The sequence below is a fragment of the Macrotis lagotis genome, chromosome 3, assembly GCF_037893015.1.
Source record: "Macrotis lagotis isolate mMagLag1 chromosome 3, bilby.v1.9.chrom.fasta, whole genome shotgun sequence".
Lineage (NCBI taxonomy): Eukaryota > Metazoa > Chordata > Mammalia > Peramelemorphia > Peramelidae > Macrotis > Macrotis lagotis.
The window spans coordinates 21,597,946-21,625,502 of NC_133660.1; the positions used below are offsets into that span (position 1 = coordinate 21,597,946).

The 27,557-nt window shown below is 41.0% G+C and overlaps 1 protein-coding gene across 2 annotated transcripts in view; it reads left to right on the top strand.

The window, feature by feature from the left end:
* The first annotated feature begins 20,313 nt into the window (after window positions 1-20,313).
* METTL14 (methyltransferase 14, N6-adenosine-methyltransferase non-catalytic subunit) overlaps window positions 20,314-27,557 on the top strand; it is a 28,193-nt gene continuing 20,949 nt past the window's right edge. The window contains exons 1-2 of one of the 2 annotated variants that reach the window (XM_074228314.1): window positions 20,314-20,515; window positions 26,248-26,336. In XM_074228314.1, coding sequence (XP_074084415.1) covers window positions 20,450-20,515; window positions 26,248-26,336 — 155 coding nt within the window. In that variant the 5' untranslated portion in view covers window positions 20,314-20,449. The remainder of the gene's footprint in view (window positions 20,516-26,247; window positions 26,337-27,557) is intronic. The other variant, XM_074228315.1, reaches the window with a different exon arrangement.

A 27,557-nucleotide genomic window follows, 5' to 3' on the forward strand; every position in this document is an offset into this window, starting at 1 on the left:
ACTTTAACTATGAATGGGTGTTGCCTCAGATAAACTGAATTCACCACTTTAGGATAAAAGGGCCAAGGTCTCCTATAGTATCAGGATCATCTCCAATCATCTTGATCTATGTCTTGTCACTGGACTGTAATGACTGGAGGAGAAAGTGAGGCTAATGACTCTGTACTACCCTGCCTCGCTTAGATCCAATTCACTTGCATGTCATGACATCACCCTTCTGATGTCCTCAGTCCACTTACAGAACAAAAGATAAACCACAAAAAGCTCCCCAAGAGCAGAGACGGTCTTATTTTTCTGTCTACTATCCAACACTTGATATATGGCAGGAGCTTAGTAAATACTAGTTGACTGATTGATTTCTCAAGGTCTTTTGATGCCGCTCAGCACTCATTCTTCAACACAACTGTATTTTTTGTGTCTCTATATAATGAACTTTATGGATAGCAAGGCATTTTTTTAACAACGTGGGTGGTTTTCTAAGAAATTTCAGTGACTCAATAAGATGTTTTGTTCTAAATGCAGAAATCATACAAGAAAAGGAGGACCGTCCTCCTCCATGGGACATCCCTATTTCTTCGGCTATGATTACTTTAACTTATATCAAAAACAATGTGAAAGGAAAAGCTGTCCCTGACATCGGACATAAACACTTCCAATTGTTTCCTTTCATTTTACTCCAAAATCTGCAGGGATGTGAATGATTCACTTAGGAGACCAGTGTCTTGGGAAGTTACAAAGATTCTCTTCTGTCTCACTGAGCCAGTGCTAACAGGGCCTTCAGGCCCAAGAACTCCCTGAAAACTCCTGCCTGAGAGTCTCCAGCAAAGACATGCCTAAGAGAGGAGGGGGCAGGAGGCTAAGTGACTTTGCCCTATAGAGCTAGCCCACAACAAGGCTATACTTTGTCTACTTCTAGGCTACGTATATAGAGGGAGCTAAGATTAGCAGTTAATGGGTCAAGTGTTCAAAGAAGCATCATATTCTAGGATCATGGGTTCAGAGTTGACCAGTACTTCATTCCAATCTCATTATTTTACAGAGGAAGAAACAGAACCATAAAAAAGTTAAATGACTTACCCAAAGTCACACAAACAGTAAGTGGCAGACAGAGATATGAACCCAGATTTTTAAGCTGTTCAACAGTGAACTTTGCAAAAATAGGTGAAAATCTGTGACATCTACAAGCAAATAGTAGTTACTAATGCCTGAGTTTTTATAATTTAATTTTTTGCAATTACAAGTCACATTAATTTTCTAAATCATCTCCACAAAAGAATCTAAGTAGCCACTAAAAAGGTATACAAATCATTCAGTGTCTTGCAAATTGTTATAGTACATAGCTGAGAATGCAGGGTAAGTTCTGTAGGGACTGCCCAGGAAAAATAGAATGGTAGAGAGAAATAATTATGGATGTTTCTTTAAACATGTCATTTATCTGTACATAGGGGTACATGGGATGTTCAGAGAGGACTAGCACCTCCAGTGTGAGGGCTTGCTGAGCCCTTTGATGCCCATCTACCACCCTACACTCACCTGTGACACCAAAAAGCTGTAGTATGTGCAGTAGTCATATCCCAGTAAATCATCATGACACAGGGCAGCTAGGTGGTGAAGTGGATAGTACACTGGCCCTGGAGTCAGGAGGACCTGAGGTCAAAACTGGTCTTAGACACTTTTAAAAAATTTTTCTTTAATTTATTTGCACATTACTAAAATATTCTTGCTTAGGAGTAAATATAATACCCCCTCCACCATAAAAATATAAAACCTCATGAGAAATAAAGCAGGTGGATCACATTCTTTATGATAAGTCCATCAGAGAAGTTACTTCCATATTTTTCTACAGTTGCTGTTGCTGATTGTACTTCCCTCCATCCATTCTTCCCCACTACCATATATTATATTTTCTCTCTCCTTTCACTCTGTCCCTCTTCAAAAATGTGCTATGGGGCAGCCAAGTGGCACAGGCAACAGAGCACCGGCCCTGGGGTCAAGAGCCCCAAGCCCACACATCACCCCAGAGACCCAGCAACCACCCAACCCCGTGGTCCCAGATAGGCTACCCAATCCTAGCACCTTACAAAAAGTAAAAAAAATGAAATGTGTTATATCTGAGTATTCTCTCCTAGGATCTACCCTCTCCTCTATCACCTGCATCACCCTCCCCCATCCCCCTTCTCTCCTTTTTCTTCTACATGTCTATACCATATTGAGTGTGTATGCGGTTTCCTCTCCAGCCTCAGGCACTCAATAATTACCTAGCTGTGTGACCTTGGGCAAGTCACTTAACCCCATTGCCTTGCAAAAACAAACAAAAAAAATAATCATGGCATAAGGGTTAAGATTTAAATCAGGTTGAGAGTAACTGAAAGACTTCCAACTCAATGGTGAGTAAGGGAGATATCTACTGGAAGCATGTGAAGACTTTCCTGAGTGGAATGGACAGATGAGAACAATTTGTTCCATCACCCATGGAGGTGGCTGAAGCAGGTTGAAGCAGCCAAGATCATCTACTGCATCTCCAATTACCTTGCCACTGATTTTTGCTGACTCTCAAAAAGAGAGTGAAACAGACCACTGAAAGCAACTCTCATTTAAATTCAGTTCACAGGGTGATCCCCATGATGCCATTTTTTGATTTTGAAAATGAAAGCCAAACAACACTAGCTGGACATGGAAATCTGACCATAAATATTCATAAGATGAAAGCATACCTACTAGATGGGAAGGAAGGGATACTAATTATTACAGAATGTTATCCTTGTAGTGAGGCAGTCAGGTGACCCAGGGAATGGAGCATAAGATTCTGAGTTCAAATCCAGATATTTACTAGATATATTACCCTGGGCAAATCATTTAACCTTTGCCTTAATCCATTGGAGAAGGAAATGGCAAGCCACTCCAGTGTCTTTGCAAAGAAAGCCCCAATGTCAGAGTCTATGGTCCATGGGGTAACAAAGAGTTGATCATGACTGAAATAAAATAATAGTAATAATAATAATAATTATTATTATTATTATTACATAATTTTCTGATACTTTGCTTTTGGGAGAGACATGAATTAAAAGTATTTTGAAACAAATAAAAAGTACCTCAATATATTGCTACATCTTTCCTGCTGCTATTTTATTCAATATTTTTGGGTCAGTTTTTAAGAGGCATATTTTCTTTCCTTACCTTATGTCTCCCTGGTTTAGATATCAAAACAATATCTATTTCATAAGAAATTTCCTATTATTTTTGCAAAAAATGTGATTATCTGAATATTTGATAGAATTTATTTATAAATCTATCTGGTCTTACAGTTTTTCCTTGGGACTTTTTCTTTTAAATAGAGCTACTTAAAATTAGCTATTTCTTTTTCTGTTAAACTGGTTAAGTTGTATTTTTGTAAATATGCACTCATTCATTTAGTTATCAATTTGTTGGAATATAAGTGGACAAAATTTCTATTAATTTTTAAATTCATTCCTCATTTGTTGCTAATTCTCCACTTTCATTTTTGATATTGGCAATTTGATTTTCCTCCCTCTTTTCTGAGGTTGACTTATCTATTTTTATCTATTAGATAAACCAGATTTTTTATTAGATAAAACCAGGGTTTAAAAACCAGATCTTAGTTTAATTTATCAATTTAATGTTACTATTGTTCTTTAATTTCAATTTTGCTTATCTCTTCTTTGATTTTCAGGCTTAATTTTTATGTTTAGGAGTTTTATATTCATTACTGATTTTTAAATTACTTGATTGTATGCTCAATTGACATTTCTGCTTTCTGCTGATGAAAATATTTTGACATATAAATTCTACCCTAAGGTCTGTTTTGGATGTGTCCCAAGAGTTTTGGTATGTTGTCTCATTTTTGTCATTTCCTAAACTATAACTATTGTTTCTATGATTTATTTTTTTGATATCAAACTCCTTTTTAGGATTTAATTATTTAGTCTCTATTTGAATCCTTCCTTCAAAAGGTCATTTAATGATTATAATTTTCCTACTTTAGTCACAAAGAATGTCTTTAATCCTTTAGCTTTACTATTTTTGCTTCATGTCCTTGCAGATGTTCAGTTTTATATAAGTGCTGTGACTGTCTGAAAAACATATATATTATTTTCCATTCCTCTTCATTAATCTCTGGTGACCTATTATAGCTAACTTTCTAAAACTTCTATTCATATTCTCAATTTCTTTCTTATTACATTGGCCTCAGTCTGAAAGGAATGAATGAGACCTCCCATTATTACAGTTTTCCTTAACACTCCATGTAATTAAATTAGCTTATCCTTTAAATACTTCAATTCTCTGTTATTTGCTGTATGCATTTTAAATGTAATTTTATTTCATTATCTGTGGTACTTTTAACCATAATATAATATTGCTGCCTCTCTCCTTTAATCATGTTATTTTTACTGTTGTCCTATAAAAGATCATGATCATTAATTTTTGTTTTTTTGTTTTTAAATTTAAAATTAATTTTAATTAATTTTGTTTTTTAAATTTGTCTTAAGCATAATGAATTCTGGTCCAACCACTTATTTCACTCTTTCTGAATCTTTAATTCCAATAAAAACATGTTGCTGGATTATTTTCTAAGTCATTTAGCCATTCTCCTCTATTTTACACAAGAGTTTATCCCATTCACATTCACTCTTATGACTGTTACTTATATAATCTCCCTCCATCATTTTCTTTTATAGTTTTCTTTTAACCCCAACACTCTACATTACAAAAAACAAGAAGGTGGTGAAAGAGAATGATATATAACTGAGGTGATCTGCTGCCATTCCCATGGCATCCTTTCTGCATCCTGCTTAGACCTTTATTGAGGCAGTTCAGTGATTCAACACTTAGAGTCAGGAAGACTCATCAAATCTGGTTTCATCCACTTACTACCTTTGTGACCTTGGGCAAGTCACTTCACCCTGTTTCCTCATCTGGAAGATGAGCTGGAGAAGACACAGCACTTCAGAATCTTTGCCAAGAAAATCCATTTGGGATGTTAGGCATGACTGAAAGGACTGAGCAACATCAACTTCTCAAGGCTGTTTAAAAAATAATGAGATAATATAAATTCTAGCTGTTCCCTCCAGACAAGGCTAGTCAAATCTTCCTTCAGTCCCAGAGTCCTCTGGGATATTGTGAGAGTCTCTTGAGTCCTGAAGATACCATGTCCTTTACAACCTTCCTCCCTGTAGGCAACATTCCTCCTGGGCAGTCTTATTTAACTTACAAAAGTTAGGAAGTAGTGGGGGCAAACTCATCACTCCCCATCACCACTTGTGGACCAATTCATTCTTCTAGGGCCTCTCCTTTTTTGAGGTCCATACAATCCAACTCTAGTGTCTTATCTAGTTTTAATGTTGTCAGACATCAAACTCTAGGTCAGAGCTTCTGGATCGAGTTCAAGAGATATCATTTCTGTTTAATTAGTCATTTTATGAATAACTAGCATTTTAATAAGAGGCCAGTGACCCTCTCAAATACCAAAGACCCTCATGGTGTCAGACTCAAGACTTCTATGGTGTTGGAAAAGTGGGTATTGTAGAGGGTGGCAATCAATCAATTCTGAGTGGTTAACAAGTAATGTAAGAAATAATGAATATTACAAAGCAGGGCTGGCTTTATTCTAATAAACTTTGATTACCTCTGTGACTTCTAAATTACCTTCAGCCTTGGGCAATCCAAACAAAGAATCTATATCCCCAATCCAAGCCTGGGTAGAAGACAATGGGCAGGGAGTTTCACCTTACATTAGCGATACCCAGAAGGAGGAGAATGTTCATCCTAAACATCCCTTTCCTTGAAAAACTGGACAAAGAAATAGAACAGGAGAAAAAAACTTGGGTTTCCCCAATTTTAATAATTGACTATTAATATGAGAGAAATAATCATTTCTCTCAGAACTTATTTTATTAGTATCTTCATAACTATTTAAACAGAATTGGTTTCCTTTGTAATCCTATGCATTTGAATTTATACATTTAAAAACCTGACTCCGAGAAGGATTCCTTAGACTTCACCTATTATCTTACACACACAAAGATGTAAAGGACTGAACACCAGCTCTAGGTCTTTCTACCAACTTTCTTAATACCAATATCTAGTTCACAATCTTCTTTCTGTTATCCTTTCCCATGTTATTATCCTGACTTCTCTCCACCATCTTGACTGGAAGTCCTCCCATGTTAATTATCCATAAGAATTTAAGCTATTCACTTTGACAGTCTCTCTGATAATCTTAATTCTAAAGACTTCCTTCTTCACCCCATCTAGCTACCACTGGTATAGATCAATGTCAGAACTCTCTATCCTTTGGAATTTATCAATACTCAAATTTAGAACTTTGAAACCAACTTTTGTAACCACAACCTCTTATCCTTCTACCTCTTTCATTCTCTCATCTATTCATTGTCCTGTTATTATCCCCTTGTCCTTTCCTTATTTTCTGTCCATTTCCCCAATTCTGTGTTTACTTGCTTCTATTCCTGACCTTGATCCCATGATTTACCTCTACAAGAATGAATTACTTCAACCATACCAAATTTGTTAATGGGCTATCCCTTATGATTGCTCATTTTCCTCTTTTAAATCCCAATCCTCCATAAATAGAACAAATGATCTTGCCTAATTTATCCCTGAAAAGACTGATCCCATCTGAAATGGGGTCCCTCAATCTGCCACTTTAATTCCTCCAAATTTATAAAATGTAAGGTGAATGTCTATATTTCTACAATTTTATTTTGTTTTCCTTCTTTTCATTGACCTGAAAAAAAGGACCATCTCCTTGCCAGGCTACTTGTCCTCCAGTTTCTATCGCTAGTTCAGAATTGAAGCTTTCATCCTGGAATCCTCAGCTTCTGGTCAGTGAACATTCACCTTATCATGAAAGCCTACTCACCATCTTCATCACAACACCTGTATGTATTCTCCTTTACTTATTTCCACCTTTAATTATGTGAATAGTGTTTAAATCAACACTATCATTCCTGGAATGTATGAACCAGTCAGTTGTCTTATTGAATAGCCTGCTACTGGTCTGCCTGCCACAACTTTCTCCACCCTAACCCACTCTAGTCCATCCTCCATTTATCTATTGAAGTGATCTTCTTAAATCACAGATCTGTCCCTGTCACTCCCCTCCAAGAAATACTCTCCCTCTCAATCAATTCAGACGTTTTAAACTAGCATAGTATTACTAGACATAATTTTCTTGACCTCTCGGCAGTCTTTGAGATACTTTTTCTCTTTGATACTTTCTAGATTCTTTGTGATATTGCTCTCTTCTGGTTCTCCTCCTACCTATCTGACCATTCCTTTTCAGTCTCTGATGCTGGGTCTTTATTCAAGGTTTGTTCATCAACCATGGGTATCCCCTAAGACTTTGTCCTGGGCCCTCTTCACCTCTCTCCCTAAATCATTTCCCCTAGTGATTTTAACAATTTCTATGGTTTCAACTATCATATAGAGGCAAACACACAATCACATATATCCAACTACCTAGTGGATATTTCAAACTGTTTATGTCAGAGACATCTTTTTTTAAAGAAAGATTTTATTTATTCTGAGTTTTACAATTCTTCCCCCTAATCTTGCTTCCTTCCCCTCACCCCTCACAAAAGGCAATCTTTTAGTCTTTACATTGTTTCCATGGTATACATTGATATAAGTTGAATATGATGAGAGAGAAATTGTATCCTTAAGGAAGAAAAATAAAGTATAAGAGATAGCAAAATTATATAATAAGATAATTTCCCCCCCTAAATTAAAGGTAATAGTCTTTGGTCTTTGTCCAAACTTCACAATTCTTTCTCTGGATACAGACAGTATTCTCCATTGCAAATACCCCAAAATTGTCCCTGATTGTTGCTCTGATGGAATGAACAAGTCTGTCAAGGTTGATCATCCCCCTATGTTGCTGTTAGGGTGTAGTGTTCTTCTGGTTCTGCTCATCTCGCTCAGTATCAGTTCATGCACATACTTCCAGGCTTCCCTGAATTCCCATCCCTCCTGGTTTCTAATAGAACAGTAGTATTCCATGACATACATATACCACAGTTTGTTAAGCCATTCCTCAACTGAAGGATATTCAATAATTTCCAATTTTTTGCCATCACAAACAGGGTTGCTATGAATATTTTTGTACAAGTGATATTTTTACCCTTTTTCCTCATCTCTTTGGGGTATAGGCCCAGTAGTGGTATTGCTGGATCAAAGGGTATGCACATTTTTGTTGCCCTTTGGGAATAATTCCAAATTGCTCTCCAGAAAGGTTGAATGAGTTCACAACTCCACCAACAATGCATTAGTGTCCCAGATTTCCCACATCCTTTCCAACATTGATCAATATCCTTTCTGGTCATATTGACCAATCTCTCATAGACATCATAATTCAATAGGTCAGTTATATTTACCCTCATACCCTCCTCTTTTTCCAACTTCCCTATTATTTTCTCTTCATCCTAGGCTCCCAGGATGGAAACCATATTCAACTTCTCACTTTGCATTTCCAACCTTTAGCATAGTGTCTGGCACATAGTCAGCACTTAACAAAGTTTTCTTTTTCATTTTTTCATTCATTCACTCCTTTACAACTTCTTCAGGAACTAACTTCATCAGTCATATCTATTCACCTATGTTTCTTTAAGATCTCCCACTTTACTGGATCATGTCTTTCTGTCTACAAATATATTCAAGTATCTCCAATCTACACACAATTTTTTTAAATGTCTCCTTTGATCTTTCTACTACAGATGGTTCCTAGCTCCTCTCTCTACTTTTCAGTTTTCCTTCTTCAGGAGTCTTGTGATTTCCAAGTCCTCTACTCCCTTAATATTTGAACCATGTGGAATCATGACTATGCCCTATCCTTAGATAGCAATACAAAAAATGTCCTTGTGGCAGAATGGGGGAAGGTGGAGAAACTCTGGGACACCACTATTCAACTCCTTGCAGTCTGGATTATATCCCTATCACTCTACTAACACTGTTATTATTAATCTTTAATAAACACAGGGATTGTAGTTATATTAATTCTGATGGAGCATCATTTGGTTATACATTGTTTTATGGTATTATATTGCTATGTTATGATTAAAAATGAGGGGATATTATAGATTAAAAGTGTTCTTATCTTAATAGACTCAATATTCAATTTTCAAGGCAGATGACAAGGTTTTTTACTGATGTGTAAAATTAAAATATGCCCAGTTGATGGTGTCAGAAAACTTTTCCAAATCAGTTCTTAATTCAGGAAAATCTGTATGTGTCCCACATTTCTAGTGCAATTGTTTTGGAATTTTTAAGAACTACTTCTATCAAGAAACTGACTTTCATAACCCCCAAAATGGGATTGCAAGAGAAGTCAAGGTTTAATCCTCTTAAAGGGGCTATATTTAAAGCAAGAAAAAAATATTCAATAAAGCCCTCATCTGTCTTCTGCATAAGCCTCCATTCAAAGTCCCCTGGGCTCTGTTTTCTGATCTATGTGCTGTCTTTTGATGAGAATGCTATATTTAGATTCCCCCCACTCCCATGAACTCTTGCATTCATTTATGCTGAGACATATAGGTCCTCTATTGGTATAGTAAAGCTGTAATTAGTTTAGAGATGACCTCATACACAGTGAGCCATTAACAACAACAACAACAAAAATCCCCCACTTGCTCTCAAGTTGCTACTTGTGTGCTGTAATAGGTCTAAATAGGAATCCTGGCCAAATTTCGTGTCTCATTGATTCCTCATTTTAAGAAATGCCAAGCCCATGCATTCATCATAAACTGCTATTTTTGTCTTTCACAAATTCTTCATCTCTTTCTCTGAGAACAATATGAAACAGTATACTCCTATGACTCTCAAGTTCACAGGTCAAGAATATGTTCTCTTTCAAACATGAACAAAATTCAAGAAGTTGGGGAAACAGGAATCTTAATTATGATTAAGGAGAGAATATAGTTTTTGCTTCAATGTGTCTTTGTGATTTACAATAATTGCATCAGACATTTATTAAGCACCTGCTGTATGCAAAACTCTGATGCAAAGGTTGTAGTAGTTAACAATGTTTAGATATATTACATGAGAAATGCAATAGGGAGGTACAAACAAAATGCTATGATGGGAGAGAGGTTGCTTGACTTGGATGGAAGTGAAAATCAAGGAAGACTTCCTGATAGATGGTTTTTGAGTTAGACTTTAAAAGGAACTTTGGGTTTCAACAGACAATTCAAAAAAGCTAAGTTATTTCAGGTACAAGAATGACCTGAACTAAGGCAGAGATGTATGAGCTCCCCCTCCATTTTGCAGTAGGAGCAACATTTGCTCTTAAGTTGGTTGAGACTCATGGTAGCAAGACTAAAACTTTTCTACCTAAGCCTGTTTGTCCCAAAAAGGTAAGGAAGCCTTCCCTGAGATTTATCTGGTTCAGACAATTCAGGCTCAACACCTTGGAAAAGGTTCCTGGTAGCTGAGATAACCAGGACACAAATAGTTAATTTTCATAGGATACTGCAGGACTAGGTAGAGGAAAGGAGAGCTGGCCTTAACTGAGCCAGTGCTGTATCTTTGATGAACTCTCTATATTATTGTTGAGGAAACATCTTTTTTTTTTAATATTATGTGATCTAAAATCATCTTATTTTGGTCCAATCCCAAGCCTGACTCACTAGACCAGACGAGGTCAGACCTTACTCAGAACATCTTTCGTGATCAACAAAGTTGGTAGAGAATGACCCTGGGGCTGACCTCAGGGTCACAATGGGAATAGGATGATGTGCAAGGAAAGGAGCCACATTTCAAAGGCAATCTTATCTACTACCCATGAATTCAATTTATCTAAGTCCTAAATCTACAGATCCAGTTATAACCACACTCCCAAATTCTGTCCCTGTAATCCCACCTGGATGTCTGACTGGCACATCAAACTCAATACAGAGCATCCAAGATATCACAAAAACAAAGACACATCCCTCCAACTAATTTCTCTATTTCTATTGATGATACCACAATATATGTTTGGACAGGTTCAGATAAGTCCCTGCTATTTGACTACTAGCTAAACATCCTAGGAAAGGTAGTCCCATTTGCAACTTTCTCTGCCCTGGGAAAAATGGAAATTATTGTGCTAAAGAGTGTGGGATTATGCAGAGAGACACAGAGAAACAGAGAGGGAGGGAAAATGAAGAGAAAAGGGGAAGAGAGGAAGAAAGGAAGAAAAGGAAAAAGGAGAAGGAAGGGAAAAAGGTAGTAAGGAAGAAAAGGAAGGGAAAGCAGAATTAGGAAAGAATGGATCCTGTGCAGCCAAAGTTGAGTGACTGTTTCTCCATCTCCTGCAGTAGGGTACAGCAGGTGGATAGAATGACAACAATAGCAGTAACTGCTTTTTAATTTCCTAAGTGCTAAGAACAGCAATGTGGACACAAGTGTTGAGAGATAGGCAGACTGTGGATAAGATAGTGTGAATGGAGTTGAGGGCATCCAGTCTCCCCAAAGCATCTTCATCCCTCACTATATCTATCTATTTATAAACATATATATGTTGATATTTATATATGTTGCTATAGATAAATCTATATAAATCCCCTAATTTAAGGACTTTTCCAGCAGTCATGAGTCTAGGAAGCTGAGAGAGGGAGAATCTTCTTTCATCTTCTAGTCTCTCTATCCTATTACCCCACTACCACACCAAATGGGTATTTAAACTTAGGGTCTTGCTTAAAGTTGTTTTTAAATTTAGTATTTTTACATGTAAAAATAATTTTTAATATTTATTTTTCTCTCCCTCCATTCCTACTCCCCTCATTTAGAAGGCAAGCAATTTGATATTGGATATTAAGTTGTTTTTTAAAAACAGTATTTTAAGTCTGTTTTCTCTAGTTAAAGGGTAGGATTAATTCCAATTGTCTGTTTATGTCTTTAGTCATATGCTAAATGTGTCTCTGAGGGGGTTTAGAGAACAAAAGTAACTAGTTAGAAGTTTCTCTTTTTCAGCTGTGTGGTTTAGATATCACTTAAGGGTTTACGACTGTTGTTGTTTGCCCTTGGATCTCAAAGAAGACCATGACATCAAGGAAGGTGATGCCATGACAAACACGTGAATTGGATTTGAGAGATGGGGTGCTGTGCTAAGTCACCAGTCTCACTTTCTTCTCTGGAGCCACCTGGGGTCCAGTGGCCAGATATGAATCAGGAAGTGGTGGAGGAAGCCACTGAACTGGTAGAATTTCCTCTTTCTAAAGTTCTCTGTTTTGATGAATTCACAGGTCTAGTCCCTATCCCTTAATCTAGCTCTCACCTTACTAAGCTATTTAGTTATTTTAGTATGTTCAAAATCATAGAATGAGAAGGGACTTTGGAGATGTACTTCAACACTCACATTTGATGGAGGAGTCTATTATTCAGAAAGAAGTAAAATGGCTTATCCAGGGTCACACAAAACTGAATGGCAGAATCTGCTTCTTAAACAGTGACCTTTCCAAAATGGAGTGTTTTCTTTCCTCCTTTTTTTATTAGGAAACAAGAATAGAGAAATAAAATGCATAGTCCCAAATCAGTGAACAGATACTTGTATGAACATAGCCTTTTTTTAGACTCAGGAAACAAAAATTTGATTTACATATAAATCAGAGTGTTTTCTTGCAAATCAAAGATAATTTTTCATTTTAACAAATTCTGACTCTTTATAGCATCATTGTGGATAATATCAGCATTGTCTGTATTAGCTCTTTTTAAAGATGTTTAAAAACATCTCCAAAGTCTCTTCTCATTCTATAACTTGTTTTTGAACCTACTTAAAAAACTAACTATCTAAGCAAGGTGAGAGTTAGGTTAGAGGATAAGCACTAGACCTGTGATTTCATCAAAACAGAGAACTTTAGAAAGAGGAAATTCTACCAGTTCAGTGGCTTCCTCCATCACCTCCTCTTCCCTCCTCTTGCCCTCCTCCAAATAATTTCATGTTAACCTCAAAGCCTTACATCCATCCATGATGCTCTCCTATCTATGATCATAAGCATCTTGATAGAGTCATTCAGTCAAAGGATCAGAAATAAGAGACTCAGAGCTCCAAAGACCCTTTCTGAGAATCTGAGGGATCAAAAACTATGTTTATAATAGTAATAAGATATTTTGCTTTCCAATATGATAAATATCAGGGGATATTACTCATATAAACAGAAGCCCTTAGGTAGTCTCAATCACTTTTAAGCATTATAAAAGGGTTCTGAGACCAGACAAGTTTGAGAACCACTGGCCTAGAGGAAAAAAAGATGTTCTCTCTCACTCTCTCTCTCTCTCTCTCTCTCTCTCTCTCTCTCTCTCTCTCTCTCCCTCTCCCTCTCCCTCTCCCTCTCCCTCTCCCTCTCTTTCTCTCATAGTGCTTTCTGACATTATTTGGCTCACATAGCTGTTGTTAAGGAGGTTAGGTGTAAAATACATGATTACTGGTAGAAAATGAGTCTGAAATTCTTTCTGCAATCCATTTGTAACAGTTGTGGAAACATTTAAAAAATCTTTTTAGTTTCTCTAGAAATAGTAAATAACATTCTTCCAACCTAAAACCTTTTCCAGAATTTTTTTGTTTTAAAAGGCTGGAAGTATAAAAGTTATGACCTTTCTTTGAAGGAAGTAAGGATGCTAATCAAACTAAACTCTTGTCTGGAGGGAAAGTTAGCCTTCCTATTCCCTAAAGTGGTAGGTGTCATGACCAACTAAGGACTGTCTGCTTTTGAAATTCAGGATTAAAATATCGATCAGAGAAAGACATTTTTTTTGGCAAGGCAATCAGGGTTAAGTGACTTGCCCAGGGTCACACAGCTAGTAAGAGTTAATGTCTGAAAATGGATTTGAACTCAGGCCCTCCTTATTGAACAGCCATAGCTCAATCCATTGCATACCTAGTTATTCCTACAGAAAGCTGCTCTGAAGACAAAGCAGTTTAGGAAGGATAACAGCATTAATAATTGTGCAATAGTAACTCCAAATTGGTTTTGTTTTTTGAACATGTTATGATCTTTTCCTCTTTCAAGATTTCTGTAAATGTTATCTTAAGTCTTTTTGAAGCAGAGAATCATGTTGGAAGCCACAGGGAACTCTTGCCAATTAGGACATCTCTCTTTCTTTCAAAGCTTGAAATAGCTTGGCTAGAGATCAATGTTAAATTCAATAACAGGGTTTCCTTCTGGACAACTTGAGCCTAAAGTACAGAATGCATTATTACTATTTTTTCCTTGGAAATAGTTACCAGATCCTTTTCTTCTTTCCTAGTGTCTTTTTAAGTGCTGTTTGTGCAGTCAACAAATAGCAGGGCTCCCCATGCAGTTTCTGTATTTTAAAAACTGGATGTCTGGTCGGCTGGATGGCTTCAAGAGATTCCATTAAGCTCCATTAAAGAAATCATTTTCTATTTATGCCCTGGCCTTGCCCTCTTATGTCTAAAATGCACATTCCAGGAATACCACTTAAAAATCTATTTAGGAGATAATTTTGTAGGCTATCTATAGATAACATTCCTTTTAGACTTAGCCAACACATAACACCATATGTTGATCTTTGGAAAATGTCTTTAGATTTCGCTATTATCTCAAAGGGGTTATTAACACCATTGAGCCAGACTTTGAGACTTTCACTGTGTCATGCAACTGATGTTCCAATTACAGTCATGGCAGAGCACTTGAAGCCAATAGTTTGGGCCTGGCCTATGAGAAGCTTCTTGAATACCTCTGCACTATCCCCTCACCTCTATAAAAAGGGAAGATGGGGAGGTAATGAAGGGGGTAGAGATTTGAGACTGATGAGGGTCATTCTTTTCCTTCTTCTTGGACAAAAATAACCAGGGAAGGTTTTTTTGCTGCCAAGAGTGAAGGCCTTAGGAGAAGTTTAATGATCTGAGAAGGAAGAGATGATGTGTGCCTGGGCCTTGGTAAGGCAAGCCAGTACTTGGAAGCTTGACCCAAGGTGAACCTAACCAGGGCTTCATTAGGCTCCTCTGCCTACCAGACAGAAGATATAGGCAGGAAGCAGTGAACCAAGGTTATCTGAAGTTCCTGTCTGATCTGCTCATTCTGGCTGCAGATGGATTCTCTGGGCTGGTTTTTAAGTCTTAGAGAAGCTCTTTTCTCAGCAGAGGGGAAATAGTTTTGTCTGCTCATCTCAATGCAGCATCAAAATCATTAGGCTTTGCTATTGATTAGTATGGGTGATAAAGACTGCATGTGGACTAAGTAGATGGAAAACAATGGCATGTCTGAGTTTATGTTCTTTGAGAATGATAGCCATTCAACTACTAAGGAAAGGAAACACAAAACAGAAAACACAAGGAGTTCAAATCCAGGCTCTTCTCTTTGAGTCCATCCTTCATGAGAGAGTAGATGATGTAGCACTTGAGGGGGAGGGCATAGCTCACCTTCCTAGCCCCTAAATGAAGATTCTAGAAACACAAGGATGTTCCGTTCTATTTGAATTAAATATGTACATAAATAATTCTAAAGACTATACCTACAAAAGAAAATGCAAGGTAGTTTAGGGAGGAAATGAGCTAGGAAATGGAGGCTGCAGAAAGGGTTTCAGAAGTTGAATTTTGAAAGCAGGATGAGGTAGAGGTGAAGAAGGTCCACATTCCAAGCTATTTAGTGCAAAGGTATGAAAACAGAGATAGAATGCTATGGGTGAGGAATAATATAGCTGGACTATAGAATACAGGAAGGGGGGGAACACATAAGAAGTCTGGAAAAATGGTACTAGTAGGTACTCCTTTTTTTTTTTTAGGTTTTTGCAAGGCAATGGAGTTAAGTGACTTGCCCAAGGCCACACAGCTAGGTAATTATTAAGTGCCTGAGATTGGATTTGAACTCAGGTACTCCTGACTCCAGGGCTGGTGCTCTGTCCACTGCGCCACCTAGCCACCCCAGTAGGTGCTCTTGACCTCAATCAGCAGTTGTTCTAGTTGCAAAAAATTACTAGTTATGACTGTCTATATCGTTGAGATCATGGAGCCATTGAAATGTAAAAGAAATGAGGAAATGGAAGTATAAAGACAAAAAATGGAATTTGCCAGACTGCAATCCCAACTACTATATTTCCCCATGTATAAGACATACTCTTACAAAAAATTTGGGGTCTAAAAACTGTCTTAAACAGTGGTTATTTTTTGACTTCCATTTCCTGCTTTTTCTGTACTTGCTGTCTTGGCGCTCATTGTTTCCCAGTTGTTGCTGGTATATTAGGTGACATTTTACCATGTTCTGTCCTGAAATGGCTCAAGTAAGATTTTCATCAAGTGCTGAATTCAAGTTCAAAATGATCCAGTTTGCAAAAGTGAATGGAAATCATTAGTTTGGTTTTCTTCCAACTGAGAAAATAATCCGAGACTGTCTCTGAGAAGAAGAAACCTAACTGAAAACACCCAGGCAGAAGAAGGCCATGAGAAGCAAGGCAGCCAAATGGCCTGAGTTAGAGAGGGAATTGAAGAGATGGATTGAAGAGTAAAGGGCCATTGGAATTCCTGTGTCCATAATGATGGGTCAGCAGGAGGCCTGAATTGCCGATGAAAAAAAGTGACTGATTTCCAAAGAGGATACAATTGGTGTTTCAGTGTTGTGAAATGGAATGGACTGAGCATGAATCCATGCACCAGACTTGCCCAGGGAGTGCTTGTGGTCAACCACAGACCAGAACCCAGATGGGAGAGCCATTAGAGCCTCTGCTAAGACAGTGATTTGTCATCAAACACAGAAGAGGACAAGCTAATGAATGGGAGTTTTAACATTGATGAGGAGTTGTATGAATTTTATGAATAAAAGTTGAGTTCAATAACTTTATGTAATACTTTTTTGCCCCCAAATTTTGAGCCCCAAAATTAAGGCGTTTCTTATGCATGGGGAAATATGGTATAGCTTTATTTATGCCTTTCTCCACTCAACTTTGACTTGCTGTTACCCTAAAATGGTTCTTTCTTTACACTCTTATTATCATCAGGGGCAGCTAGGTGATATAGTGGATAGAGCACTGGGGTTGGAGTGAGGAGGACCCAAGTTTGAATCTGATTTCAGACACTTGCCAATTACTCTGTGGCCTTGAGCAAGTCACTTAACCCTGATTGCCTCACATCCAGGGCCATCTCCATTGTCCTGATTCTCATCAGGTCACTGGACCCAGATGGCTCTAGAGAACAAAGTGAGCCTGGTGCCTTAGCACACTCCCTACCCCCCCTCCCAAATCCAATTCATGTGCTTGTCATTGGCATCACCTCCCTGATGTCATGGTCTTTTTAGAGAATGAAGGACAAACATTATCATCAGTCCATTACCTGGCATCCCCTTCCTTTTTCCTTTTATACTAAATGAAATGTGAGTCCGGGCCCAAATTCTTCCAAAGCATCTTTTATACTATTGGCAGAATAATCTTTCTTACTCCAACATGGTGCTTTGCTATCCAAGATGGTGACTACTTCTCCCAGAGCTTTATTTTCAAGCTGTGCTAGCTCCCCAAGATCTTGGAAATCAAACCCTAACCAGAGATAGTTGATGTAAACCATTTTTCCCAGTATCCTATTTTCCTAGATGAACATATTTTCAACCTAATGAAACCAAAGTGATCTATTTGTGTGTGTAATTTCTGATAAACAATTCTTTTGCTAGTTGTAGTGTGAAAGCTTCCTAATCTGTTCTCTTTTCATTTTTTTATGGTGTGACGTTGAATAGTCAGGTCACTTATGCATGGTGAGTTTATTGTGGAATATGATATAAGCCAGTTAGTCAACTTTTTTGGGGGGCGGGTGTTGGATTTTTGCCAAACTGCTTTCCAGTTTTTAGTACTTTTTTTCAAATATGGAATCCTTTCCCCAAGTAATTTATGTTCTTGGTTGTATCAAACATTAGGTTATTGAATTCAGTTGTGCCTGATTCTTGTCTATTTCTTAACTGGTATCAAATTGCTATAATAATTTTCTACTTTGGCAGCATCCCCTTGATATTTTAGGCCTATTGTTTTTTCTAATAATTTTGTCTAGCTCTATAATGTATCTCTTGATAGACTGATATAGGATTAAATCTCTATATTAATGTAAGTAGTATAGACATTGCTATCATATTGGTACTATCCAGCCATGGGCAATAACTATCCAATTATTTGTCTTTTTAAAGTGTAATTGTATTGATATAAAACTTGTGTGTTTTGATCAATTCCCAGATAGTGTATGCATTTTTAAATTATCTTGAATTAGATTTTCTTTTCTATTGTTTCCTTTTGCACTTTGTTATTGCTATATGCAAGTGAAAAGGGATTTAATTCCTCAAATAGGGGAGAATATGTGCAAGAGGGACAAGGATAGAAGATGGTGTTTTATTTGGGGATCAGCTAGTGGGCCAGTTTGTCTGGAACATGCTGTATGAAGGGGAGCAAGTGGTCTGAAATAGTTAGAAGACAAATTGGAGCCAATTGTAGAGTTTGCATCTTTTAGGAACTAAAAACAGTTCAGAATCCCAAACCTATGGTTAAGAGAAAGATGACTTTTTTGTTGTTGTTGTTTTGTTTTTTTGTAAGGCAATGGGGTTAAGTGGCTTGCCTAAGGCCACACAGCTAGGCAATTATTAAGTGTCTGAAGCTGGATTTGAACTCAGGTACTCCTGACTCCAGGGCTGGTGCTTTATCCTCTGCATCACCTAGCTGCCTCAGAAGATGACATCTTCAAAGAAAGAAGTTTAGAAGAAAGGATTTGGGGAAGAGGGAAGGGGGGGGGGGGGAGTTGCATGGAGTTTGAGATGCTGATGGGATGTCCAGTTGGCACTAGATGTGAGACTAGATTGCAGAAGAGGGGGTACTTAGGTGGCATAGTGGATAGAGCACCAGCCCTGGAGTCAGGAGGACCTGAGTTCAAATTAGACACTTAATAATGACCTAGCTGTGTGGTCTTGGGCAAGCCACTTAACCCCATTGCCTTGCAAAAAAAAAAGCCTAGATTTCAGAAGAAATTAAGAGCTGGAGATAGAGATTTCTCTGCCTTTCATTTAAGTCAATCTTTATGAAGTAATTATTATTTACCCAGCATATACAAAAATAAAGGACCCTGGCATTGAAACCAAAATAACATGCTTCAAATCACAGCTCCATTGTATCTATGTGACTTTGGGAAAATGATCTAAACTCGCGGAGGCTGTTTCTTCTGTCAAATGAGACTGGATTAGAAGGCTGGACTCCAGTTACCGGTCCTCGCTCTTTGGTGCTCGGCAAGTGGAAGCTCTACCGAGTACAGTTGCGTCTCCCCCTCTTCATCGCCTCCTCTCGACTCCGCGCCTTCGGGGTCAGCTGGAGCAGTCTTGGAGCCTCTCCTGGGATTGACCTCAACAGCAGGGTTAGGCCTGTAACCCTGGGGGCGCTTTTTGTACCCTTGTTGTCCTTCCTTCTGGCAGGGGGGCTGTCTCCAGCCCCCCGCCCCCAGCCTCACCTTCTCCTCCCGGCCAGATCAGATCCGGAGGGCAGGCCTGGGCCTTATAATGCACACTTTGGGGGGCAGCTAGGGGGTTCAGTGGATAAAGCACCGGCCCTGCGTTCAAATGCAGGCTCAGACACTTAATAATTACCTAGCTGTGTGGCCTTGGTTAAGCCACTTAACCCCATTTGCCTTGCAAAATCCTAAAAAAAAAAAATCTCATCATCTGGACATATATGTCTTGTGCGCAGACTTTCTCCATTTCTCTTTTCCATTGTGGAGGCTAAATTTCCTCACATTCTTCTCTTTAGAGAGGCCTTTACTGCCAAATGATGAAAAAAAAGGGTTGAAAAGGGAATAAGAGCAAATAACCAAATCTTCATTTGAAAATTTCTGGAATTTAAGGAGTTCTAATTACTGTAAGAAGCTGCCCAAAATGGGGCAGCTAGGTGGTGCAGTGGATAGAGTACTGGCCCTAGAGTCAGGAGTACCTGGGTTCAAATCCTGCCTCAGACGCTTAATAATTACCTAGCTGTGTGGCCTTGGGCAAGCCACTTAACCTCATTTGCCTTGCAAAAAAACCTAAAAAAAAAAGGGTTCTTCATGCACACTTCGACAGGCCCCGTCTATGTGCCTGGGGGGAGCGGGAGCGCCCAGGCTGGCGTACAGCCGGGGAAACTGAGGCCCAGCGCTGGGCGGCCCGACCCCCGCCGGGCATCGCAGAGAGGGCCGGCCCTCCGGAGCCCGGGTCCCCCGGGGTGCGCGGGCAGAGCCGGCGCCGGGAGCACGCCCTCCGGCACTGCCGGGCCGCTCCGGCCACGCCTCCTGACGAGTGACGTCACGCCCCGACGCCATGGAGGAGGCGGGACTTCCTGGGCCGGAAGCGCCGAACTCCAGAGCGTGGAGCGGAGCGGGTCGTTGGAGCAGGTCCTCGGAAAGGACGCGGGCTGAGGGAGCCTCGCCCAGTCTCGGGGGAGGCTGTGCCGCTCGCCTCCGCGCTCCCGGCCCTGTGCGAAGAGCGGCGGCCGGGCCATGGACAGCCGCCTCCAAGAGATTCGCGAGCGGCAGAAGCTGCGCCGGCAACTCCTAGCCCAGCAGGTCAGTGACGGGGCGGGGGCGCTCCACGCGGCCTCCTTTCGCGCCGCGCATGCTCGCCCCGCTCCCCCGGGCCCCGCCCCTCGGGGGCTCGCGCTCCTGCTTGGGTCCGGGCACGAGTGCCGCCTCCTGTCCGACCGCGCATGCTCGCTCCCCTCCCCGGCCCCGCCCCTCGGGGGCTCGCGCTCCTGCTGCTTGGGTCCGGGCGCGAGTGCCGCCTCCTGTCCAACCGCGCATGCTCGCTCCCCTCCCCGGCCCCGCCCCTCGGGGGCTCGCGCTCCTGCTGCTTGGGTCCGGGCTCGAGTGCCGCCTCCTGTCGCGCCGCGCATGCCCGCTGCCCTGGGCCCCGCCCCCCCGGTGCTCGCGCTCCTGCAGCTCGTATCTGGGCGGAGCCTCTTCCAGCCCCCCCCCCCCCCCCCCCCCCCCCGCCATTCCAGCTTCGCGCCTTGGGCCTCCGGCTGCCGAGCCTCAGTCTCCGCAGCGGTGAATGAGGAACCCGCGGGTTATGGGGAGACCCCTGGGCCCCCCACCCCAACAAGCGCCTCCCCGGACTGCGGCCCAGAGCCTGGGAAGAGCGGGGCAGCCAGGGCCGGGGTCGCCCAGCTCCGGGGGCGGGCGGGGCCCAGCGCGCCCTCCACCCCGGGACTTTGGGCCGGTTCGGAATGTGGGGTTCTGGGGTCCCAGGCCCCGCAAGAGCTGAGCCCAGCCTCCCCGCGGGAGCCCGGCCCGGGGCGGGAAGGGTCTGCTTTCCCCCGCAGCCGTGCGTGTGGCCCCACTGACTGAGTCCCCGTTCTCCTCGCGGGGTGTCGGTGAGGCTTCACTGAGAGCCAGCCTTGGCAGCGGCCCCCACTCGGGCACGGGTGGCCGAGGCGGTGGTGGCGGGGAGACCCTGTGACCTGGGCCGCCCTTCCAGAACTCTCTTTTCTCTCAAGCAGAAGACCTCTGTCTGCCCCTTCCATCCTCCATTCAACTCAGGCACCAGGAGGGCGTTCTGTGGGCTGGATCAGACACAAGATGCTCTGTTGGGTGGAGGAAGCCCTTCCGAATCCAGCCCCTCTTTCCTTGTGTGTTTTTTTTTATACCTTAATCCCTAACATGTAGTCTTGTAAAAAGCATTGATTTAAGATTATTTTCCCCACTTACATGTAAAAACAGTTATTAGTATTCATTTCTAAAACTTTCGAGTTCCAAATTTTTCTCCCTTTTTCTCTCCCGCCTCTCATGAAGAAGGCAAGCAGATCATTTGTTATCATTTCTCTTTTCCTGTGCGTTTTGACCCCTTGCTCTGTTCCTCATCATAACTTTCATTCCCTTCATCCCTCAGTTGTTTTTTTTTTTACGTTACCACCAATAGACTGACTGCCCTCTCCTCCCTTCCCTACCTTGAACCTTTGGAGAACCAATTCCTCCTGCATTCCTCCTCTCTCTTCGACTTAGTACTGATCCAGTTTTCACATTCACTTAAGTGTAAATCTACGCAGACTTAAATTTCTATTTGCTAATCTCAACTGGGTCCTCACTGCAGCAAAACAATTATCCTGTGTTTCCCTAATTGATTTGCCAATTCACTAGCCACAACTTCTGTCCTGAAGTTTGTTACCACAAGCAACATACCTTATTCCTTCTTCATCATTCTCTACCTGAGTATCTTAGTTTATGCATACTAAATGAAAAGAAAAATGGAGACTGTTGCATGAAAACTATTCCTATTCTCATATCACTCAGACATCTTCCCACAGTATCTCATAGTTGGGTCTTAGATGGGGCTACTGTCTTCTCCTTGGCAGTACTTTCTCCTTCCTTCTGCAACAGATTGTCCCTGCTGTAATTCCTGTTCCTTCCTTCCATCTCTTCCCAGCTGCAGATTCTTCCTTGGTTTCTACAAACCTAACCATGGTATCCCTTTAAAAAAAATCTCACTTGATTTAACCATGTCCACCAGTTCTCCTGCTATCAGTTTCTTCTCATTTATGGCTAACTTCCTTGAGAAACTCCACAGCAATCCACACCTCCGTTCCTCTAGCACCCTCTTCCAATTCTGCTGCAGTCTGGTTTCTGACCTTTTCTGCTGAAACTATTGCCCCCCAAGTTTAGCTGTCTTTTCATTACAATGTCTGATCATCTTTTCACAGTTCTGCTAATTATTGACTTCTCCAGCATGACACTTTGTCTTCTCTGGGTTTTGTGATGCTCCCTTTATCTATGTGACCACTCCTCAGTTTCCTTTACTGATTCTATTAGTATGATGTCATACACTATCAGCTATCACCAAAGGTGTCCTCCAAGACTCTGTCCTGGGCCCTCTTGGATCCTTTTCTCTCTTCTATCTCCTTTGTTGAGCTTATCAACTCTCTTGACCACTTGTCCTGCAGGTGATTCTGTGATCTGTGAGTCTCCATTGATCTGTGGTCCATCAGATTCTGCTGCCTCTTATTTGTTTTCCATCTTCCTTCATTAGAAGTATAGTCTTCTTCCTATGATTGTAAGGTACTTGAGGGCAGAAGCTGTCTTTACTCTTTTGGATGTGTCCATGGGGTAGATAACTTCTTAAATGTTTACTGATTGGCATGTCCCACATAGAACCTTCCCCTCTTCCTGCCCTTGTTGAGAGTTCCCCTGCTTTTGCTGTTGTCAGGCTTACTACCCCAAGGTTGGCACCTTCACTCCTCACTCTCAGCCCACACAGTCATTCCATGTCAAAGTCTTGGCTGCCTTCCTAACATCTCTTTGGTTTTTTTTTTTAAGGTTTTTGCAAGGCAAATGGGGTTAAGTGGCTTGCCTAAGGCCACACAGCTAGGTAATTATTAAGTGTCTGAGACTGGATTTGAACCCAGGTACTCCTGACTCCAAGGCCCGTGCTTTATCCACTATGCCACCTAGCCACTCCCCTAACATCTCTTGTGGATGGCACTTCTCTCCCCTCATACAGTTGCTGCCCCCAATCAGACCTTTGGCACCTCACATCAGGCTTTTCTCATGGACTCTGTTCTCTCTGACATCATCACTCTGCTCTTTGAGTTTTAGAGATGATCAGATTTAAATTTGTTTAACTTTGACATTCTTCCTTATCTGGCCCCTTCTGACGTGTTATTCCCTCCACAGACTCTGATCCTGGCACATCAGCCTTGGACTGGACCCTGCCATCTTCTGCCTCTGTCCCTTTGTGTGTCTCCCGTCCCTCCCCAAGATGCTCTGCTCCTTTGTTTTCTTGACTTCCTTCTAGGCTTAGCTCAAATATCACCTTCTATAGGAAGCTTAGCCTGGGACTCTCAGCTTCCCCAATCATATTACCTTCATCTGCTCACATGGTTCATATGTGTCTAAATATTTACATATCATCTCCCCAGGTGGAGTATATGCAAGCATGAACTGGTTTTTGCCTTTCTTTGTATTCTAGTCCTTATATAATGCAAGACATACAGTGTACACTTATTAAATTATTGTTGACTTAATGGACTGATAGCTAAAATTGATTTATCTTATCATACTCTGTCACCAGTTAAAGATGATTTCATTCAGTTAATATGTGGTCAAGAGATCCTGGCTACTGGGGTTCTCAGAATGTGAGAAGTAGAACTGAGAGGTAGGAGATCTAGGTTTGGTTTCTCTTTTGTCATCCTCCGGCTGTCTCACCTTCGCCAGGTCCCTCCCCTTCTCTGGGTTCTCATCTGTTAAATGAGGGAGTTGAGTTTGATGATGCCTATGTGTCTGCCTAACCCTATGCTGCAATAATTTTCAGTGTGGCCTCAGAAACCCATGAACCAGCAGGCCAGGTTGGTAATTAATTCAAAAACGATGTCTTCATTATTGTATCCTTAGAACTTCTTTTCACTCCTCTGGACTAATTATTTTACATGGAACAGTTTCTCAATAGGATTAATTGCATAGTTTTCCATTCCTGATGCCATTCTGTTTTTCCTTATTTAGTATTTTATTTTTTCTCAGTTATATGTAAAAATGATTTTTAATATTCATGTTTTTAACACTTTGAGTTCCTCCAGACACTCTTCTTTATGGAAAGAGCTGAGATCAGATTGATTGTTCTTTCTGGGAGTCTCTTTTATTCTTTTCTGCTTCTGCCCTGGTTCAGTGTCCCAGTTTCACATTCTGTTGGGTCTCATTTAGAAGCCTCTACCTTCCTGGCATCTATAATTCTAACGCATCATTGGAAAATGACTTTCTGTAGGAGGCCAGGATGAGGCAGCTCTGAAGCCTTGGGACTGGGAGAGAACTCAGAGGTCATCTTTCTGGCTCAAATTCAGCCTTTTCCAGAAGGGAAACCACAGACCACAGATGGACTGACTTGTCTAAGATTTGAACCTGACTCCCCAGACTCCCACCATGTTCAGTCCTCTGCTTATTGGGGCTGCTGCATTTTATGGACACAATAATCTCAGGTCTCTTAAGATTTATAACCTAAGACATATCACCATTTTACATGTGTAGAGATATTTGAATAATAACAAATACATGAGTGAAATTGAGAATTTATATTTACTATCATCGTGAGGACAGTCATGTTGCCTTTCTTTTGTCCCTTGTCCTTCTCTCCCCAGTCACTAATTAGTACTCTACTCTCTAGGTCATCCTGTTGTCACAGACACATGGCAATATATGCCCTTTTTGTCATGTGCTTAAAGATACAAGTTTGTGTGACATCTTGCATGTGGAATTGCCAGTAAGTAGTGGTAGGAAGACATCTCTCTCATGGCTACCTTGACTCTTCATGACCGCTATGGTCATGTCTCTTTAGAACAGGGACAGGGGAAGCTGCTGCCTCTTTTGAGGTCTCGAAAGTCTTCATGGAGGAGTGCCCCTTGTGGAGTGAGTTCGACTATTGTAAGAGAAAAGGAGGGGAGGAGAATGGTTTGACAGAACCTGAGTCCAAAGTCTAGTGACCTTCACCAAGTGATGTGGCATTCTTGGGAAGGGCAATCCCTCCAACATCTCAGATCTTGGAACCTTTCAACCTGCAACTAGAATGTTTAATTTTAGCAGAGTCCCCTGATGTGTGGTATTTCTGCTGAGTTACCAAAACATCCTTAACAATAATTTCAAAGAAATCTACATGAAAAGGAACCTATTTCTATGAAATTTTTGATTGGAAAAAGATCAGAAAGATTCATTCATGGGTTCCTAAGGTTTAAAACTGGAAGGGGTGAGTCTCATCTGACTTGTTTGAAGGCTGAGGGGCTGAGCAGGTTAAGTGACCTGGCCTGTGTCCCCCAGGCAGTGAGGGAGGGAGTCAGCCACAGAGCTACCCCAGCAGCCCAGGCCTCTGCCTCCAGAGCCAGGAAGCCTTTGGGAACATTGCACTGATGCTCTGTCATGTCTGAGGCAGAAATTTGGATAGGACCCCAGGCTGACCTAAAAACTGCTTTTTCACTTTGTTGATGCTGGGGAAGGTAATAGACCAGATACTGACTTTTCATTTAGTATGTAATAGTTCTAATCTTGGTTTTAGTCACGTTATTTAAATGAAAAATTTGAAATTCTCTAAAGTTAACAGTCATATATGAAATTGTTCTAAAGTGGAAAAATATATTCTTTACTCACTTTGTAGCAAATTAGAGTCAACCTACCCTGTGGGAGTTCATAGACTAATCATTCTTAACGTGGAGATTATACATTTTCTATTTGTTGAAAAATCATTCCCATTGTTAGTGAGCACGAGGCTTGTTGCTCTCCCCGCCATCACCTGCCATAACACACCTTTTGTTTTTGCCTGTTCTCAGTTGGGAGCTGAGAGTGCTGACAGTATCGGCGCAGTGTTAAATAGCAAAGACGAGCAAAGGGAGATTGCTGAGACCAGAGAAACCTGCAGGTTAGTCCAAACATTGATTTTCATGCTTTGCCTTAGTAGAGGTAAAGAGCATGTGAAAAAACTTTTCTGTTTTGCTCAGTCAGGAACCTTTGGACTACATTTGTGCACCCAAACTAGTTGCAGTGAGAGGCTTTGAGTGCTCTGCTCAGGCCGCTGAGCACTCCCCACCCCCCTCCCCCCCTGGATAACTGGCGTGCTCAGCTAGAGACCCGGGTAGAAATGCTGCTGCTTCTGCTCTCAGAGTGCTGCTGGTTAGACACTTCATTCCCCCCAAAAACAAAGAAACAAACATCATAATCCTTTATTGATGTCTTGGTCTTTCTGTCATTTCTAGTCTGCACTCTGTTTCTCTTTGCCTCCTACTGGAGAGCCATCCCTTATGATCAGGGTGCTGAGAGGCAAACCCTATTCCCAAGAGTTCCTAAGACTCCTCTCCTTCTCTTGGCCTGCTTACTCCTCTAATCATGTCTGGGGAGCCCTTCCTGGGTCAACTTGACTGACCAGCCTCACTCTTTACATACTGGTGAGGCTTTTTATAAGAGTGATGGAAAAAGAAAACAGTCCTGGACCCTGGGTCAGAATGGGTAGTTTATGTGGAATTGCCAGTAAGTAGTGGATTAGGGATTCTTAGTCTGAGCCAGGACTTTAGATTAATGTTATTTTGTAATCTGTAGTCATAGAAGGCAGGGGTGGAGGGGTAGGGGTAGGGGATTGTTTACTCAGTATGCCTCCCCTGCACTCATATATTGCAGGTTTGACTCCTGCTTCATTTGCTCAGCTGAAACTTCTTCCCACAATTACCAGTGAGCTCTTAAATTTTTAATGAATGACTTTTACCTCTCTGTCCATTCCTTCTCCATTATGGCACTCTGAATTTCTAGTAGGAGCCTTCGTCTTCCTGAGGCCTGTCTTGAGGTCCCTGGTTACTGATGTTTCCTCTCCAAATTCCTCTAATTTATTTTGTATATTTTTTGTATATGCTTATATGTGTCTGTATGATGTTCCCTGGTAGAAAGACTATAAGAGAGTGGAGGACAGTGACTACTCTGTTCGCCTTTGTGCCCAGAGTCTGGCACCATGCCTGGAGCTTAGCCAGGCACTTGGTGATGGATTAATTCATTGAATGACAGCTGAGCTGCCTGAGGAATGTTAGGTCAGAGGTGATATGGCCTCTGACAGCCTTCATGGTTGCTGTCTCTGGGACTCTTTGTTCTTAGCAGG